Here is a 17,708-nt window from a genome sequence, read left to right as displayed (position 1 = left end):
GTAAATTTACAACAAGGAGGGTCTCATACAGATTACTTTATCAGAGAGACGGTTATCTCTTGATGAATAATCACCTCTGTATCACTCTTCCTCTTCGAGAAAAAGTGTTGAGAGAAGGCCATCAGCCTCCATATGCAGGTCATCGAGGAAGGGCAGCCACTTTGAGTGCACTAGAGTGTTTCTTCTACTGGCCCACACTTCGAAGAGACACCCATGACTTCGTAGAGTCATGCTTGGTTTGTCAAAAATCCAAGTATGACAGACAAAAGACTCCTGGTTTGCTGCAATCCTTACCAGTTCCAGATGCTCCTTGGGAATCCATCACTATGTATTTCATCTCAGGTATTCCAAGAACTCCACAAGGTCATGACATGATTTGGGTTATTATTGATAGATTCAGCAAGCAATCACATTTTATTCCTTGTCATGAAACACTAAAATCTCCACAAGCTGCACGGCTCTTTAACCAGCACATTTTTAGATTACATGGGATGCCTTCTGAAATAATATATGATAGAGATTCTAAGTTCACAAGAAATTTTTGGCGCGCTTTATTTGAAAACTTGGGGACTACCTTGAAGTTTTCTTCTTCTTTCCATCCTCAAATTGATGGGCAAACAAAGGTTATGAATCTCACACTCCTTGATATGCTCAAAGCTTATGTTAGTGAACATAAGACCTAGTGGGAGAAATACCTTCCTTTGCTGGAGTTTGCCTACAGCAATACAGTGCATGCATCTACAGGAAAAGCTCCAAATGAAATTATACAGGGTAAAGTGATTCCACCACCAATTGTTCGCACCAAAGATAAGATTTTTGCTGCTGATGAGTTTGCTTAGATTTGAAAACAGCAATAAATCAAGTCCGCTCCACAATCAGGTCAGCTCAGGAGTGACAAGAGAAGCAAGCTGACAAGCGTTGAAGGCATTTGGTCTTCGAGAAGGGCAACTATATTTTGCTAAAATCCGTCTGAAGCAAGGGACCAGCCAAACTTCATCTTTTCCAAAGTCGTCCAATAGATATTATGGGCCATTCAAAGTTATTGATAAGATCAATGAAGTATCTTAAAGGCTTGATCTTCCACCTCATTGGAAGATACATAATGCTTTTCATGTAAGTTCGCTAAAGCCTTATGTTGGGGACCATAACCAAAAGAACCCATCATTGAAGATCCACCTTTGGTGGAAATTCAAAGATCTACCCTCAACGGATGCAAGATGGGTAGATAAAAACTTCATGCAATCTTATCCAAGGATTCTTCAACCATTCAAAGAAGCTTTTCAACTGAGGACAGCTGAATGAAAGCCAGAGGGTTGTCATGACTCAACGCAAAATGAAAGAAAGAATTCTTTGTATCCTTTAATAATTATACTTTCTTCTATGTTTTTCATGTTTTCCTTTGAATTTAGATAAGCAAGAAAATCTATTCATTTGGATAGATTCGTGCATAGGAGCTGGCTACTGATGAGTGGCCATAGGTCATGGTGGGCCTATATGACCTGATTGGGCACCTATGGCCGAAACTCAAGCATACCAGGGTCAAGCTCGCACACAGAAAGGATTGATGCCTAGAAGTGTGGGCTACATCCGCCAGAACAAACAGCTACAATCGATAAGATGGCACGACCAATTAAAGTATATGTTAGAGTGATTGTTTGATTTTCATTTTACATGAGTAAGATGCATCAGATTGAAAAACCATTACTGTTTTGTGAATGTGGACGGAAAGAGCTTTCATTTTGTTAGCACATTCATCCACAGATTCTACTCTTTTATGGTGCCCATTTGGTCCCTTTTGCATGGCCCTTGCTTGTGGGCTGGCCATGTCACGTGCACACCAGTCAGGTGTACAGTGACATGGCATCATTAGCATCATCAGATTCATCAGGCATTTTACCAGCATTTATTCAGGTATTTTTATGCATTTTATGGGGCAGCCGACTACCATTTATGAGCATTATTTGGAGACATGGCATCTGGCCGACTGTAGTCCATCTGGCCGACCAGCAGCATGCACCCTTATATATTCAGGGGCCTCATCCATTCAGTCATCAGGGGCTCAGCAGTGAAGCGCATCCTCCTCAGGAACAGTTGGCGTTTCAGCATACCAGCATCAGGCCTCATCATCAGTAGCAGATCAGTTAACGCATCTCCATCAGCACTCAGATTTACGCATCCCATCAGCATCATCATCAGTTAACGCATCCCATCAGCATCTTCATCAGTAACGCATCTTCATCAGCATTCATCTGCAGCAAACGCAGCCCCATTCAGTTCAGTCCAGCCCATCAGTGCTGCGTTTCATTATCAGGTTAGCATTCAGCTTCTATTCCAAAGCCTCCCTTCAGTGTTTCCTTCCCAGGAGACAAGGGAAAGAGTGGACAGCAGTTCAGCCCGCATTTCCAGCACATAGTCAGCATATTCAGCAGCACAGATCCAGTTGGATCTCATTGTAACCGCATTCATTCATTTAATATAGCTGCACTGCATTGACACACACTTGTCTATCTCTTTGTATATCTGTTTGTCTCTTAAACATCATTAAGTGCAGTTAAGTGTAGGCTAAGGTTGTGATTACTACGGTCGTCATCCCTCACATGTCACATTGGTATCAGAGCGTTACAGGGTAACCAGCCTTAGAGCATATTCCTTTCATCACTCATTCAGTCAGTCATCATGTTAATCGCTTCCGCACAGTTAAACCCAGTTCTGAAAATTTTGCAAGCCACCCTTAGGGATTTTCCCTTAGGTCTGCATCAGTAACCCATCCATCTGCATTCTTGCACAGCATATAGGGTTGCACATGGCTTGCATAGTCATCATCATAGCAGTCATCTTAGCAGTCAGTCCTGCATACATGTTACCCATGAACTCTCAGGGAAGAAGGACATCCATCATCAAAGGAGCACATAAGTTTTGGCTTCAACTGGCAGCAGCAGCAGGGAGTTTCTCTTCCACAGAAGACGGAAGTTTGCTCCAACATCGCCTCAGGAGGTTCAGAGCTTCAGGTACGACGGAGATGGTAGGTGAAAGGTTTCCAGGAACAGGTCAGGGGTGACTCAAGTATTTGCCATTCAGATCCCGCAGTACATAGCGTCTTGGCTCAAGGATTTCACTCCTGCAGACGGCCTCAGTCCCAGCAGAAGACAGAAGGGGGCAGTGGTTCGGAGGCGAAAGATCGCAGACGAGTCGAAGGTTGCCAGGTATCCACCCAGCAACAGTTTAGCAGCGGGGAATGTCACGTGCACACCAGTCAGGTGTACAGTGACATGGCATCATTATGGCATCATTAGCATCATCAGATTCATCAGGCATTTTACCAGCATTTATTCAGGTATTTTTATGCATTTTATGGGGCAGCCGACTACCATTTATGAGCATTATTTGGAGACATGGCATCTGGCCGACTGTAGTCCATCTGGCCGACCAGCAGCATGCACCCTTATATATTCAGGGGCCTCATCCATTCAGTCATCAGGGGCTCAGCAGTGAAGCGCATCCTCCTCAGGAACAGTTGGCGTTTCAGCATACCAGCATCAGGCCTCATCATCAGTAGCAGATCAGTTAACGCATCTCCATCAGCACTCAGATTTACGCATCCCATCAGCATCATCATCAGTTAACGCATCCCATCAGCATCTTCATCAGTAACGCATCTTCATCAGCATTCATCTGCAGCAAACGCAGCCCCATTCAGTTCAGTCCAGCCCATCAGTGCTGCGTTTCATTATCAGGTTAGCATTCAGCTTCTGTTCCAAAGCCTCCCTTCAGTGTTTCCTTCCCAGGAGACAAGGGAAAGAGTGGACAGCAGTTCAGCCCGCATTTCCAGCACATAGTCAGCATATTCAGCTTCTGTTCCAAAGCCTCCCTTCAGTGTTTCCTTCCCAGGAGACAAGGGAAAGAGTGGACAGCAGTTCAGCCCGCATTTCCAGCACATAGTCAGCATATTCAGCAGCACAGATCCAGTTGGATCTCATTGTAACCGCATTCATTCATTTAATATAGCTGCACTGCATTGACACACACTTGTCTATCTCTTTGTATATCTGTTTGTCTCTTAAACATCATTAAGTGCAGTTAAGTGTAGGCTAAGGTTGTGATTACTACGGTCGTCATCCCTCACATGTCACAGGCCACCCCTTTTTCTAGTATTTTCTGGGATTTTTCCTAGCTTTTCTGGCATTTTCCAGTCGGCCTGTCCAGTAGCTCCAGTCAGCCTGTTTTGCAGCTCCAGTCGGCCAGCTTACCCCTACTATAAATGGTGGGTGCTGACCTCTCATTGTTCATTCAATCTTGTACATATTTTGCTCCCTCACTTATGAGACTTGTAGTGTCTCTTGCTTGGGACTGTTTTGCTTCAGTATATTCAGCATAGTTTTCTCCATCTCTCTCTCTCTTGCACTCTCTATTCAGCACATTCTAGTGCCACTTTGCTTCCGCTCTGTGCACTCTTTCACATTTGACTCCCATATTGGGGGGTCCCTAAAATCTAGGACCGGGCCCTAAAAAATAGGAATCTCGGTTTGCCCTAAGAAGGCTAACCCTAAAAAATATCTAAGTTTAACTTTCTCCTTTTCCTTGCTTTTTGACCAAAGCTAGTGCTTTTTCATTAACCTGTCCATGTGTCCGGGCATGAGTTCCATCGTGTAAAATCGAGCTAGGAGGACCAAATAGTTACATTCCTACCCTCTTATATCGTAGTTGTCCTCAACTACGAACTGCAAGTGTTCCAAGCACGTCCATATGTTCCATGTATATCCATGTGTTCCAAGTACATCAAGTACATCCATATGTTTCAAATATTTCCCAAACTAGAGTATGTCCAAGTAACCATTATAAGCCGAATAACGATCAATTTCAGTCTAATATATATACAGTAAAGTGGGCTAGAGGCACAATCCCTCCCTCTTGAATCTGTCTTGATCGCAAGACGTCCATATCTGTACTTCAAATACATCTTTCTCATAAGCTCATAGTGTATCTAGAGGGTCCTTGAAGTACTTCTCTCGCATCCATTTCGCATCCAATAGCAAATAATTCTCATATTCCAAGAGGAACTTTCTGACCACTCTTTCCTCTTTTTCTCACAGAATAAAACTAAATCTATTCAGGTTCACCCCTGGTGGATCCTTCAATACAGGCTCCTCTGGGGGGGGGGGGGGGGGGTAACCCTATAAATGGTTTCAATAAACTATCAATGAAGGCATTATGTATCCTCCAATGCTCCTGGAAAGTCCAACCGATAATAAACATGGTTGATCTTCTTGGTATCCTGAGAAAGGTCCATATACCATCATTTCCTAACTTTGACAATCCAAAGATAAAATCCATGGCAATACTCTCCCATAGAACATTCAATGGGTGCAATAATCTCCTAGCTTTTGTCGAGCAAATTTGACCTTCAAACATTCTTGAACATAAAATTTAATGTTCTTTCTGCTAGACCATTGAAGTAGCTTCTCAGCTTGTACCACTTTAAGCCACCAATTCAAGGCGGCATCCTTCAAATGCATGTGAACCATTCGAAGCTTTGACTTTTCGGAGTAGTCGTCTCCTCCAAAAGCGGCACCAAACTCTTTAACAAACCAGGCTTGAAGTCCATCTTGTCGATTGATGTAGGCTCCTTTGCCTTCCTTTCAAGTTTCCCTTGTCCCGAAGAAGCTGCATCTGAGAAAGCAGGCCTAGGAATAGTCTCCCTGTCTCTTCAACGAAAGATAGACCGGATAGCTCTAGATCATTCTGCAATGGTGACTCCTTTGGCTCGAAGATAAGCTTTAGCAACTTCAACTCCTTCGGCTTCGGTGGCTCGATCCTTGATAAAATCTTCAAACATTCAAGCCCTTCTTTGGTCCTATTCCTTTTTGGCTCTCCAAGACAGGAATTCTTCTTCTTGGAGAAACTGTCAAAACTGCTGAAAATCTCGGTACTCTGCCGATGTCATGGCTACTATCTCATGAGAAAGACTGTCGACCGTGGTTCCCATCTTGAAGTCCTGTATTGACCTCATAATTGTTCCCTTTATTAGATCATTGGTATCCCTCTACTCTTGCCATGGTTCTGTCACCCCAAGAAAGTTTCTTCAAGAGAAATCCTACTTTGATACCACTGTAAGCCCAGCAGGGCATGATGTGTGACAGATTCCACCACGTGTCCAAGAGATAAAGATATAGAGAGAGGGGGGAGAGAGTGAAGGGAATAGGGATCTTGCACAATACACCACACTGAACCAGGAACAAGCCCCGCCTCCTTTCAGGAATTTATTTAGGAACAATCCACGGGCACGCAAGCCAAGATCAATACAACAATGAATACAAAAGCAAACAAATATGCAGATGTATTATATCCAAGTCGATGTTGATGTCGATGTCAAGGCACGAGATCTCTGATGCTGAGCACACCACATGTATGACCCACAAGAATCTCTCACCGGGCTAGTACCAAATCCAATATCCAAAATCCAAGTCTAGATCCAATTCAAGTCCAAGTCCAAATCCAAATCCCGAATCTCAAGGATGTCCAAAGGAACTTAATACCCAATCTGAGAAGAATCTCGAAAAAGCAAAACACCAAAGTGGCGCATATGAGTGTCTGACTGTCAATCTCTCTGCTGAGGATCCAGAGAAAGATGTTGGCAACTCAATGCAACGGGTGGCACTGCACAATGGCGGTGACGACAGCTATCAGAAACAGCCACGACGGTAGTGCTGCACAAGCAGCGGGCAACGAAGCTGGGTGGAGGCGGCGACAGGCGATGCTAGGTGGAGGCGGCGACGGGCGAGGCTAGGCGGAGGCGGCTCAGCCAGCAGCAGGCAGACGGTTGTGAGGCCGCAGCGGAAGTGGTGGAGATGGACTGAAAATGATAAAGACAATGTTGACGATGAACTCCTTGCTTCTCTACCAACTTTATGCCCTTAATGCCAAGAGAGAGTTTCTTTTTATACTTGGGGGAGAGCCCCGCTTTTTGTCAAAAAGCTCTAACCAAGCTTTGCTTTTGTCTTTTTGTTTTTATATTTTAATAACAATAAAATATTACTCATCTTTTGCCAAAGTTCTTGATTTATTGCCCTTATTAGCTTGAGTGCCTTGCTTTTTGGCCCTAGAACTGCTTTTTGAAAAAGCGGCTTTTAGCTTTTTGGTCTCGCTCAGTCCCCTCTTTCCAATGGTGCCCTTGGCTCGCGGTCAACTAAGTTTGACTTTCTATTTTTCCCTGCTTTTTGACCAAAGCTGGTGCTTTTTCTTGAGCCAACTTCATGAATCATGTTTCCATGCTTTCATTAACATGTCCATGAGTCCGGGCATGAGTTCCATCATGTGAAATAGAGCTAGGAGGGCCAAATAGTTTCACCCCCCCGGCACTGCCCTAGCTCCTTCGGTGCATCCTCTCTCCTCTATGTGACTATGCCCCCCCCCCAAAAAAAAGGCCTGCGCCTTCTCCCCGCCTACACCATAGTCACAGGGAATGGGTATTTTTAGAATCACGAATGTGGGGATGGCAACATCCTCCCGTTCCCATTCCCGTCCCATGTCACTCTATAGTCACAGGGAATGGCCATTCTCAATCCTTTCCGTCCCCGTTCCCATTTTGCGTCCCATGTGACTATGGCCTACGCCCCCCTCTCCTCCCTCTGTCCACCCCCACCCGTGCCTCTCCCCCTCGCACTACCCCCCTCTCTCGCCTGTGCCCTTCTCTCCATCTCGCCATAATCCCCCTCCCAGCCTCTCCAATCCCCTCCCTCTCCCTTCGGCTCCAGCTCTTCGTCCCCTCCATTTTCCTTCTCTAGTTCTTGGGCATTATAATATTCAGCAAGCTTTGGCCTTTTCTGGTCTTCACCCCTTGGGACTCCAAGGCGGCTGCTTTGTCATCCTCAATCGAGGCTTCTATCCCTTGCCTATCCTTCTCAGAAGAAGAACTCCACACTCCTCCCTTCGACAATTGCATCCCTAGAGAGCCCCACTCTGGTGTGCAAGATTGTTGGTAGCCGCCCGACGCGCAAAGAACCAAGAGATCTTCTACAAGCTAGCCTCCATGAAACGGGCCTGTAAAGATCACCAATATCCATTCTTTGGGGTGCGGGCCGGCTACTCCTAGGTTGAGTTTTGACTCGCCAACAATGTTAGATAGTCATGCAACTCAGCCCCGTCGCACTGCGCACGGCCCAAGCCTTCTTTGCGAGGTGGCAACATGGCTTCGACCTCGCATCCGACCCACTAGCTTTCCCGTGACAGTCCGCTTCCTAGGCCTCAGGATCCTCTTCTCCTGGTGATTCGTGGAGCCATTGGGAGAGTGATGGAATCCCCCCTACTGCCGCTTCAGCCCTCACACGGGCGGCTCGAATTCCATCCCTTCGCATCTGCATAGCCTCACCGGAGACAATGCTTCACGTTATATCCCCATAGTCACAGGGAATGGGCATTTTTAGACTCGGGAATGTTGGGGATGGCATGTATATCCCTTCCTTGCCTTTGGGGAGACCCCATCCTCCAGAGAGTAGAGTACTCAAGCCTCCCACGCCAATGTTTCATATGCAAGGAGATGGGACATCTCGCCAAAGCTTGTCCTCGTCGCCAATCCAGGAGACTGCCTCCCATGATCCCTCCCAGCCCCAACTCAAATCATCATCAGGGGGTTGGGAGAGATGCAAGCCCTTAGTTAGCAGAGCACCACCGCAGATGGCTCTACTGCCGGAGGGTGGCAAACCATTGGCTCACCAACCAACTTCCATGGCTGAGCGGCGCGTTGAGCGCGTGCAAAGCCGACAAAGTACAGGAGGATTCGATTCTATCAAAGAACCGTTTCGAGCATTTATCGCAGCATGCCCCTCCCAAGTCACTTCAAGGGTCCCACCTCTGACCCCTCCGATTTGAAGGCCGTTACCCCGTCAAGACGACTCCTCAGGTTCTCAGATCCCAATGAGGCCAACTGGCCCCACCGAGCCCCCAACAAGCCCCTCCCCGCACTCTCCCTCTCCGGTGGATCACTCCGAGCCGCTTCCATCTACCTCTTCTTGCTTCCCCATTCCCCTCTGCCTCCTCCCCCCTAATCCTCAACCCTCACCTCCGACTCTTCCTGCAACAGTCCCCTTGTCCCGCCCTCTTCTTCTGAGCCCGCACTCCCCCCATCCCTTCGCCTCTCCTGAGCATTCTCGCCACCCTCCAGTAGCGCCCAATCCGGAACGTAGGCAGCCAACAAGTTTTGTCCGCCGTTTGATTCACCACATCCCCACCTCCCCAGTTGAGGGCTCTCCTGCCAAAGTCGTGAAGTGGTCCCCCTAGGATCCTAGGACTGCCAGTGGATTACAGTTTCTTCGATGTCTTCCTGTGGAAGGACCATATATTTTCAAGAAGATAGTGGCTCCCATTTGGATGTGTGGTGTTTCATCATTCCAGGCCATCCACGCCAGAGAGTGGCACGATGACCTTCTCCTTTCCCTTGAGTGTAGCCTTGGGGACGGAGTGGGATTCAGTCAATGGCAACCGCCATCTAGGGGCACGCAGTATAGCTTTCGCACCATCTTCATGATCTGCGCATCCCTGACGTGCTCACCCATCTCTAGCCCCTGGCTCGAATGGAGTTGGGAGCCGCAAGCCAAAGATCAGCACGGGGAGGTAGTGTCCTCCAGGCTAGAGGTGCTACTCTTGGTGTTCGTTCATATCTTCGTTGCAGTACCCCTTCCCCCCTCTTCCAAATACCTTCCCCCCTCCTCAATGTTTATGCCCTGAACGTCGCAACAAGTAGAGTCACCTTCTAGAATACAATCCGTCAATCCCTTCCTCAGGCTGACTTTTGGTGCATGGGTGGAGACTCTAACATGATCGAGTAAGCAGAGGACAGACTCGAAGGAGGCACGGGTACAATCTCAGGCGCAGAGTACTCTGCTTGGGAGGAGTTGATCTTGGCACTCAGGGCACAAGACCCTTGGCACCTGCCAGAGTTTGGATACAGTCCCGGGAGCCTGTACTTCTCGCGGTCTGATAGGAATACCGGCCCCAACCTCTCTCGACTTGATAGTTCTATGTGGATAAGTGAGCTTGCGGTCGCAGGGGCATGATTGGTATCTTGGCAAGCACCATTTTCTCTGATCATGCTCCAGTTATTCTGTCCTTGGAGGACTCCTCGACGCAGGACAGGCAAGTGAGCATTAGGATTCCAATCAGCCTCATACTGAACCCTTAGATCTGCAACGGCAGGATAGAGCAAATATGGGGGGACTAAATTTTATCTCAGGTTCCATTGCACGCTCCTTAGATGCGGGCCTCGGCAAGATCAACAGCTTTTTGCAAAGTCAACACAGAGCAAATGGGAGGGATTTCGTGAGCAAGAGAGGAGCATTCGGAGGGCTTTTGCTTCTCTCTAGCATCTTAAGGAGAGTTCCCCCGATAGCCCATAGACTGAGAGTCAGCTTGCTGCCGCCCGTACAGAGATCACATCAACCGAAGAGAGGAGGAGGAGGGTTTGTAAACAGGCCTCGGTCTTCAGACAAAACCAAAGGGCGGTGCAAAAACAAACTTGCACACAAAACACTTCAACACCATCGAGGACCTAGAAAAGGAAAACAAACAGGGGGAGCCAAAGTGCTCTTGCAAACAGTACACGGACACCGATTGGCCCCAAAACGTAGTGGTGCCCCTTGCGGTATTTCTTTAATTGATTATAAGAGCTTTGATTACAATAAGGCTAAAAACTCAGCCGTCACAGTAGAACTCCTAAAGCCTGCAAAGGCCCTGCATCATGGCTTCTTGTCCACTCGGCATCCACAAACAAGTCCAACCATTGTTCACATCGAAAGACTCTCTCACATTGAGTCTGCAAATAGAAGCTTTCTCCCATGATCAGGGCTGCCACGACCATCCATAGCCTCTCACCCTGTGAACAGCATCACCCCCTGACACATCCAGTGCTTCTGCATCACAACACACAGACTCCCATACTGTCTCTCATAAGAGAACTCGCATCACAGCACAACATACCATATAGTAGACACACCTGTACACTCCCTCTCTACCTTCCAAGGATGCTATCCATCTCTGTCATGGATTCCCAGTCCCCTGTCTAATCAGTAGCAAGGCTGTACCCTGCCTGCGTGTGACCTATCTCCTGGAGAACCATAAACATGTTTCCTCAAGAAACCTACGACCTGATTCCACGTGAAACCCTTAGGCCTGTTTCCCTTTGAAACTTTTGTCCTGTTTTCATACAGAACCATTCACAGCACCATTCGGCAACAATGCCAACAACGGCATACATCTAGTTACCTGTTCCCTCATGAAACATCTTGAAACATAGAGATGCCCATAACTGTAGGTCCCTCTGTTCCTTTCTAGAAGGAAGAAAACAATCTGCTCCATGAGCATGCAGCCATGCGAGCTTGCAGCACTCCCATGCCAAGAAACACTTTCAATTGACCTGTACTTGCAGCCGGAAACCCAAGCACATAGCTGAATTTGCAGCCAACCAAAAACAGCCCATAAACAGTCTCAAAATTGCTCATGTTCGTAGCCACATGCACTGCCACGAAACAGTCCATAAACCCTTTCCAAAACAGTCCCGAACCGAAGCAAAGAGAAGCTGAAAGTTCCATCAGTTGAACGCCATCGACATGATGTCTATGTTCATGAAAAACCAGCCCGTGTCCGCCTTTATGTCCAGTAAAACCAGCCCCCTGGCCACCCAGGAGAAGAGCACACAGCCCTGAGCGCCTGCAGTCCAGCCCTCCCGTGCACCAAGCGAGAGCGAGAGCGAGAGAGAGAGAGAGAGAGAGAGAGAAAAGAGCATGTGCAGCAGCTTCAGCCCTCAGCTTTTGCACACATAGAAAGCACCCAAAAGCAGCCAGCCAGCCCCCTGTTTTCTCCCAAAAAGCAAGAGAGAGACAGAGAGAGACCTGTCTTCAGTCTCCAGAACCTCCCCCAGACTTGCGGAGAGAGAGAGAGAGAGAGAGAGAGAGAGAGAGAGAGAGAGATCGGCTGTGCGCTTCCTGCAGCCCGACAGTCCTCCAAGGAGAAGAGAACGTATCTCTGCTGCATCTGCCCGTCCAGCCCTCCCTGCAAATCTGTCCGCTTCGAGAGAGAGAGAGAGAGAGAGAGAGAGAGAGAGAGAGAGAGAAAGAGAGAGCTGCAGCCCAGTCCCCTCGCCCGACCAGCCTGCCTGATTTTACCACAAGCCAAAGCTCTTTTTCATCAAAAGAGAGGCGCCTCTTTTTTGCCCGCCGGCCCCTCTGTTTTCCAAAAAGCACACACGTGGCCCCAATAATAGCATATGGGCCACATTTACTTTCATAAAGGGCATTATAATGTTTTTTTTAAGGTTTTTTAAAACCTTTTGAGTTAAAATCTCTTTGCCCCCTTCACACTTGGGGTTGTCCACACATGGGTTTCCTTTTTAACTCCAATCTGATGCCATTCACACTGTCCACCATGTCCCCGTGCACACCTGCATACTATCCAGAGAAAAACACAGGGTCGTGAGACAGGTGAAGTGCAGATACCATGCCAGAGCTTCCTTCTAGACCCAAGCCGGAGATAGAGACACTGGGGACTTCTTTGAGATTGCAAGCCCTCACAGGCGGAGAGATGGTATTTGCAGGTTGCATGGCCAGGATGGAGCTATCCTTTCTCACTCCCCCCCCATGTGAGAGCCATTGCCACAGATTTTTTCAAATCCCTCCTCACGTAGGCCCCATTATCCTCACAGGTGGTGGACGCACAAGAGAGGGTCTGGCAGCACATCAGAGAGGTGATTCCCTCCGCTCAACGGACCTCCTTATTGACTCCCTTCATAGCAGACGAGCTGGCGGAGGCCTTAACAGCTCTTCTCAAGGCCCGAGGACAGATGGGCTTCTAGCTTCCTTCTTTCTTCGCCATTGGAATCTCATGGAAGGCGATCTTCGAGCAGAGCCTTCAATGAGATTATGACTACAAGTGCCATGCCAGAGAGGCTCTTAGAGGGTTTGATTCAATTGATTCCTAAGGAGGGTGGTGACAGATTGGAGCTCGAGACTCATCACTCTCCTTGGGACCGCCTTCAAGATTTTGGCTAGTTTTTGTTTGAATATATCCTAAACTGGGTTTCATATTGCTAACTTGTCGAATTGTTGGCATGTGTGTGCATTGTTCAATTTTAGGTATCTGTCAACGATATGTAGTACCCAAGGTCGGCATCGCCACAAATCAGCCATGTTGGCCAAACCACAACTTGGTCCAAAATGACCAACCGACCATATCATCCAATGAGACCATATTACAATACCATCTGAGACCATTTGAGATCATCTGGACCCTCAAACGGGTCCATAATAGTGTCCTTGGTTTGCTATCCCACACTCACTAATGCGGTCACATAAGGCCGAGAAAAGATTCCATGCGGGGAAGCTCACCCATTCCCTCAAGCTAGTTCGTTATCTGAGCGTTGATTGATTTCTATAATTTGTGGCTTCACCCTCAAAAGACAGAATCTTTCATGGTCAAAAATTCTTTTATGGGACACGTCTACGCGGATGGAATCTCAACGGATCCAAAGAAGATTGAGGCCATTGTCTTGTGGCCCATGCCGGAAAATGCACACGAACTTCAAGGATTTCTCACAATACACAATCTTTTATAGACAATTTGTGGAGCACTATGCCCAGGACACAGATAACATATGCTAGAAAGGAGGATCATGTTGAAATCTGGTTGAGCATCCCTATTTTGAGAAGCTAAAGGGTTATTATGTCATCTGCTCACGTTCTCCGGTTGCCGAATTTGGATGAGCCCTTTACGGTTCTTTGTGACCCTACTGGAGGAGGCCTTAGAGAGGAGTGTTGCAAGAGTATGAAATCCTATTGCATATGAGAAACAAAAGCTCCATGGTGCTGAGTTATGGTATTCCACGTCATAGTCACAAGACACAATTCGTCTGTTTCGCCGTTTCAAAAGTTATAGCTAAATGAGAAATCGGGGTTTAATTGGAAGTAAAATTGAGAAATGGGGATAGTTGAAATAAGAGCTCTCACATTTCTTGAGAACTCTTAAACATAAGAGCTTCCACATACATAAAGAGTATGCAAATAATATTATCTCATTTTGTTTTTCTCATAATTTGACGTCACCTTTAAATGTTTGGGTGTTTTTTGCTGATTTTTAGCTTTGCGGTGAAATTGGGCAGCGCATGTGTGTGTGTGTGGGGGGGGGACTCAGAGTCATCAACCTCCTGCTTTGACTGATGGGGCAAGTGTTGATGCCATATCCAGAGCAATCAATGGTAGGTGTGTGCCCGACTGGATGTCCACACATGCCTCCAGGCAAGCATCGTTAACCTCCATGCGTGCAATAAACTTTCCCCAACCTGACCTTGTGCATTCCTAAACTGTCAACCCTACACAGGCAGTCAACACACACAAGTGCCAAACAAGAAAAATCTGCAGATTCCCTAGGCATGCCCTAAGCTCTCAAGCTAACTCGCTACAGTATGACTGCAAATCTAGCTGAAGCAAGGTTAGGCTCTCATACCAATCTGGAATACTTATGCTTGTGAAAGGTTAACAGAGATGAAGTGGACAGCAGAACACACAAACTTAAGCACAACACAAGTAGACCCAAACCCACTGTATAATATGAACAATGTACAAGCATCTGTCCAAAATGTTTACACACACCAGGAACTGCCTTCTAGAGTGCAGAAATTTTATGATGATGGAGAGGGGGGCTGGGCCGACTTCATAAATGAGGGGATACGGCTGGTCGAGCAGCCCCGCAGAGGCCCGACAGGGCCCAATGACCATCCTAGGGCTCGTCGGTCCCTCTACAACAGCCCAGGTCTGACCGAGCCTGTCCGGCTGTCCGGCTCAGATAGGCGGCCACCCCAGGGCATGGGCTGTTTGTGGACCATCCAGAGGTGTCTCACGAAAAGCTTATCTACCTAAGAAATTCTATGCATCACCGTATGAGAACAATAAAAAACCTTACCACAACCAGCACCAAAACGGGCTCTTGCCTGAGTGGCAACACCCTGACCTCATGAAACACCAGTACAGTTCAAAACCTAGCATCTAAACTAATTGATTTCTTCAAAAGTTACTTTCCACAAAAAGTCAGTTTTTACTAAACTTGTATATCCTTGGATTCAAACAGCCATTTACCTTGTCCCAATTTAAATACAAAGGGCTTCCCACGGTCTCTACTAGAGTCGAACTTGGAGCCATCTTGCAAGGTCCCAATGTAATGAACTGCAAGGGAGAGTGGGAGAAATGTTAAGTAATAAGTATTGCGAGCAGGAAAAACCGCAAGAAGGAAGGGCAGGCGAAAGGCCGAATTTTATTTAATTTTAATTTGTTTTATTTTAACTTGGGGGGGAGGGGGGAAGGTGTGTATGCTGAAAAACTCTACTATACGAGATTGTATAGAAAGATAACATGCTAGTGTATGTGTATGGACGTATATGAGGCGCAGCAAATTTTTTGAAATTTAGTAGCAACTTTAATTAAGCATATGGATGCACACACACATCTATTGCTTTGTTTTTGAGCCATTGTCCTCGAGCAACCCTAATATGTGAGAACAGGCATGGAGAACACTGTGATCGAGGCACAAAGGAATATGAGAATTAAAAACACAGGAAACCATACAGTGCTGCGACTGTTTGAGTGGACGAATAAGGGGCTAGACCATAGGAAAACCTGACATTGTCCTCGAGCAACCCTAATATGTGAACAGGCATGGAGAACACTGTGATCGAGGCACAAAAGAATATGAGAGCTAAAAACACAGGAAACCATACAGTGCTGCGACTGATTGTGTGGACAAATAAGGGGCTAGACCATAGGAAAACCTGACATGTGGTTATGTCTATATGGATCACTGGAGTGGACTAGACACATAGAAAGCCCACTCCAGTGGACTGGAAACCCTAAAGAAGATTGGACTACAGTAATGACCCCTAACGTGTGACTATGTATATGTGAGCTACACACAGAAAACCCTAATGTCGTTCGGGTGTATGACACAGAAGGAAGCAAAAAAACACGGGGACGTTTTGGTGTTGGGGGGAAGGGGGGGTGGGAGAGTGTTACATAGACACACACACACAGAACTTACCGGATACCTCGTCCCCTGTTTCTGGCTTGAAGTATCCGACACCAAGTTTAGTGAGCTTCTTCTTGAGGCCGAGTTCGCCGATCTCTCGCTCCTCGCCCTCTCTTTGCAGAGGGACCGCCTTTAAGGCCATGGCTTTCCTTAACAGACTACTTCACAGAGGGGATTCAGAAACCTTTCACTAGGATTTCTGCGGCAGCTCGACGTGATAGACCGGCCTTACCTGACTCTTCGACAATTCTTGATAAGGCAACAATAAGGGTTTGATGACAAGTGGTAGCAATCTTGCATATGATTGATTTCTAAAGTGTAGAGATGTAACCTTCATATATTATACTGAAAACATAGCCTCTCTCTCTCTCTCTCTCTCTCTCTCTCTCTCTCTCTCGTTTTGCATCTACATGTTCCTTTGCAATACTTAGAGTTTAAAGAAGACTCCCATGTCACATCCATGGCTGTAGTGCTAGACAAGTCAAAGTAGCCATTGGCCATGTTTGTGTATGAGTGCATACACTATTATCTATATCTTGTATATTGGTTGGAAGTTATATAATTATGAAGGTTAGGATCTCACATGCTAAAAGTAGCCATTGGCCATGTTTGTGTATGAGTGCATACACTATTATCTATATCTTGTATATTGGTTGGAAGTTATATAATTATGAAGGTTAGGATCTCACATGCTAAAATGGCTCTAGTTGATCCTTATTTTAAATCCTAATGTGTTTACTACTAGTCATCTGCATTTGGACAAGGTTTTAGAAACATTTATCCTATACTAGAGGTAGCCAGTGTGGACTTAACCTCTTGTTTATCACTTAAAGGTAGCTTATCTCCCTCTTGAAGGTGTCCTACGCATGACCAGACATTGATGCTCAACACTAGCACACCCATCTCTACACTACAACCTCTCATAATGTTCACACTTTCATGATCTCTTTATGATGGCCACAATAAGCAACATCCATGGAAGTCGCCTCTAGAGAACTAAGGATCAAGAATATATGGTAGAACCAAGAGTACAACACCTGACAATGATGAAGCCCATAATGTACACCACAAATTCTTCTTATGTGTTTAGATACAAAGATATCTTCAAATCCTCAAGAGGGCACATTGTTCATTCCAGGGTTTGCTTATATGTAGAAATCCACAAGCCCTCACCCATGCTAAGTAATTATTGCACCAAGCCACACCTTCCTATTTTCCATTTGTGATCAAGCATCCAAGTATTATCTTCACATTCAAGTCTCAAGTTTCCTCACTACAATTTCAAGGAACAAAATTTCTATAGCACAAAGGGGATGTTAACACCATCTTTACATGCTTTGAATTTGTATATGGTCGTTTACTTATCAACAACCTCCAACAAGTATCGACTTTCACCCTCTTCTACTACCAATGATGCTAGTAGACATAAGACAATAGTGAATCTAGAACTCTCAGCATGTATGGATGACTTTGCACATCCTAGCACATGGCCTCTCCAATCATGCATTCTCATGTTAGTATTAAACAATGATACACATATGGCATAACACCTAAATTTATTATAGCCTTGCTGTTACAGATGTCTCTTACCCATGCCCCAACAAATGGAGGTTGCTCCATACACGTACACATATCTAGATTCTACATGCATA

The 17,708-nt window shown here is 46.3% G+C and overlaps 1 protein-coding gene across 1 annotated transcript in view; it reads right to left on the bottom strand.

Annotated features, from left to right (window-relative positions):
• The window catches only part of LOC147639338 (peptidyl-prolyl cis-trans isomerase FKBP62-like), a 57,137-nt gene extending 40,677 nt beyond the window's left edge, over positions 1 to 16,460 (bottom strand). Inside the window, exons 1-2 of the mRNA XM_086790149.1 lie at positions 16,069 to 16,460; positions 15,114 to 15,200 (exon numbers count right to left, since the gene is read on the bottom strand). Of these exons, the coding sequence (XP_086646275.1) occupies positions 15,114 to 15,200; positions 16,069 to 16,198 (217 nt within the window). The 5' untranslated portion in view covers positions 16,199 to 16,460. The remainder of the gene's footprint in view (positions 1 to 15,113; positions 15,201 to 16,068) is intronic.
• Between the last annotated feature and the right edge of the window lie 1,248 nt (positions 16,461 to 17,708).

This window comes from Cibotium barometz, chromosome 4, assembly GCF_041138505.1.
Source record: "Cibotium barometz isolate CiBa-2024 chromosome 4, ASM4113850v1, whole genome shotgun sequence".
NCBI classification, from domain to species: Eukaryota; Viridiplantae; Streptophyta; class Polypodiopsida; order Cyatheales; family Cibotiaceae; genus Cibotium; species Cibotium barometz.
The sequence above is the reverse complement of the archived record's forward strand: the minus strand, read 5'-3'. Positions and strand labels throughout refer to the sequence as shown.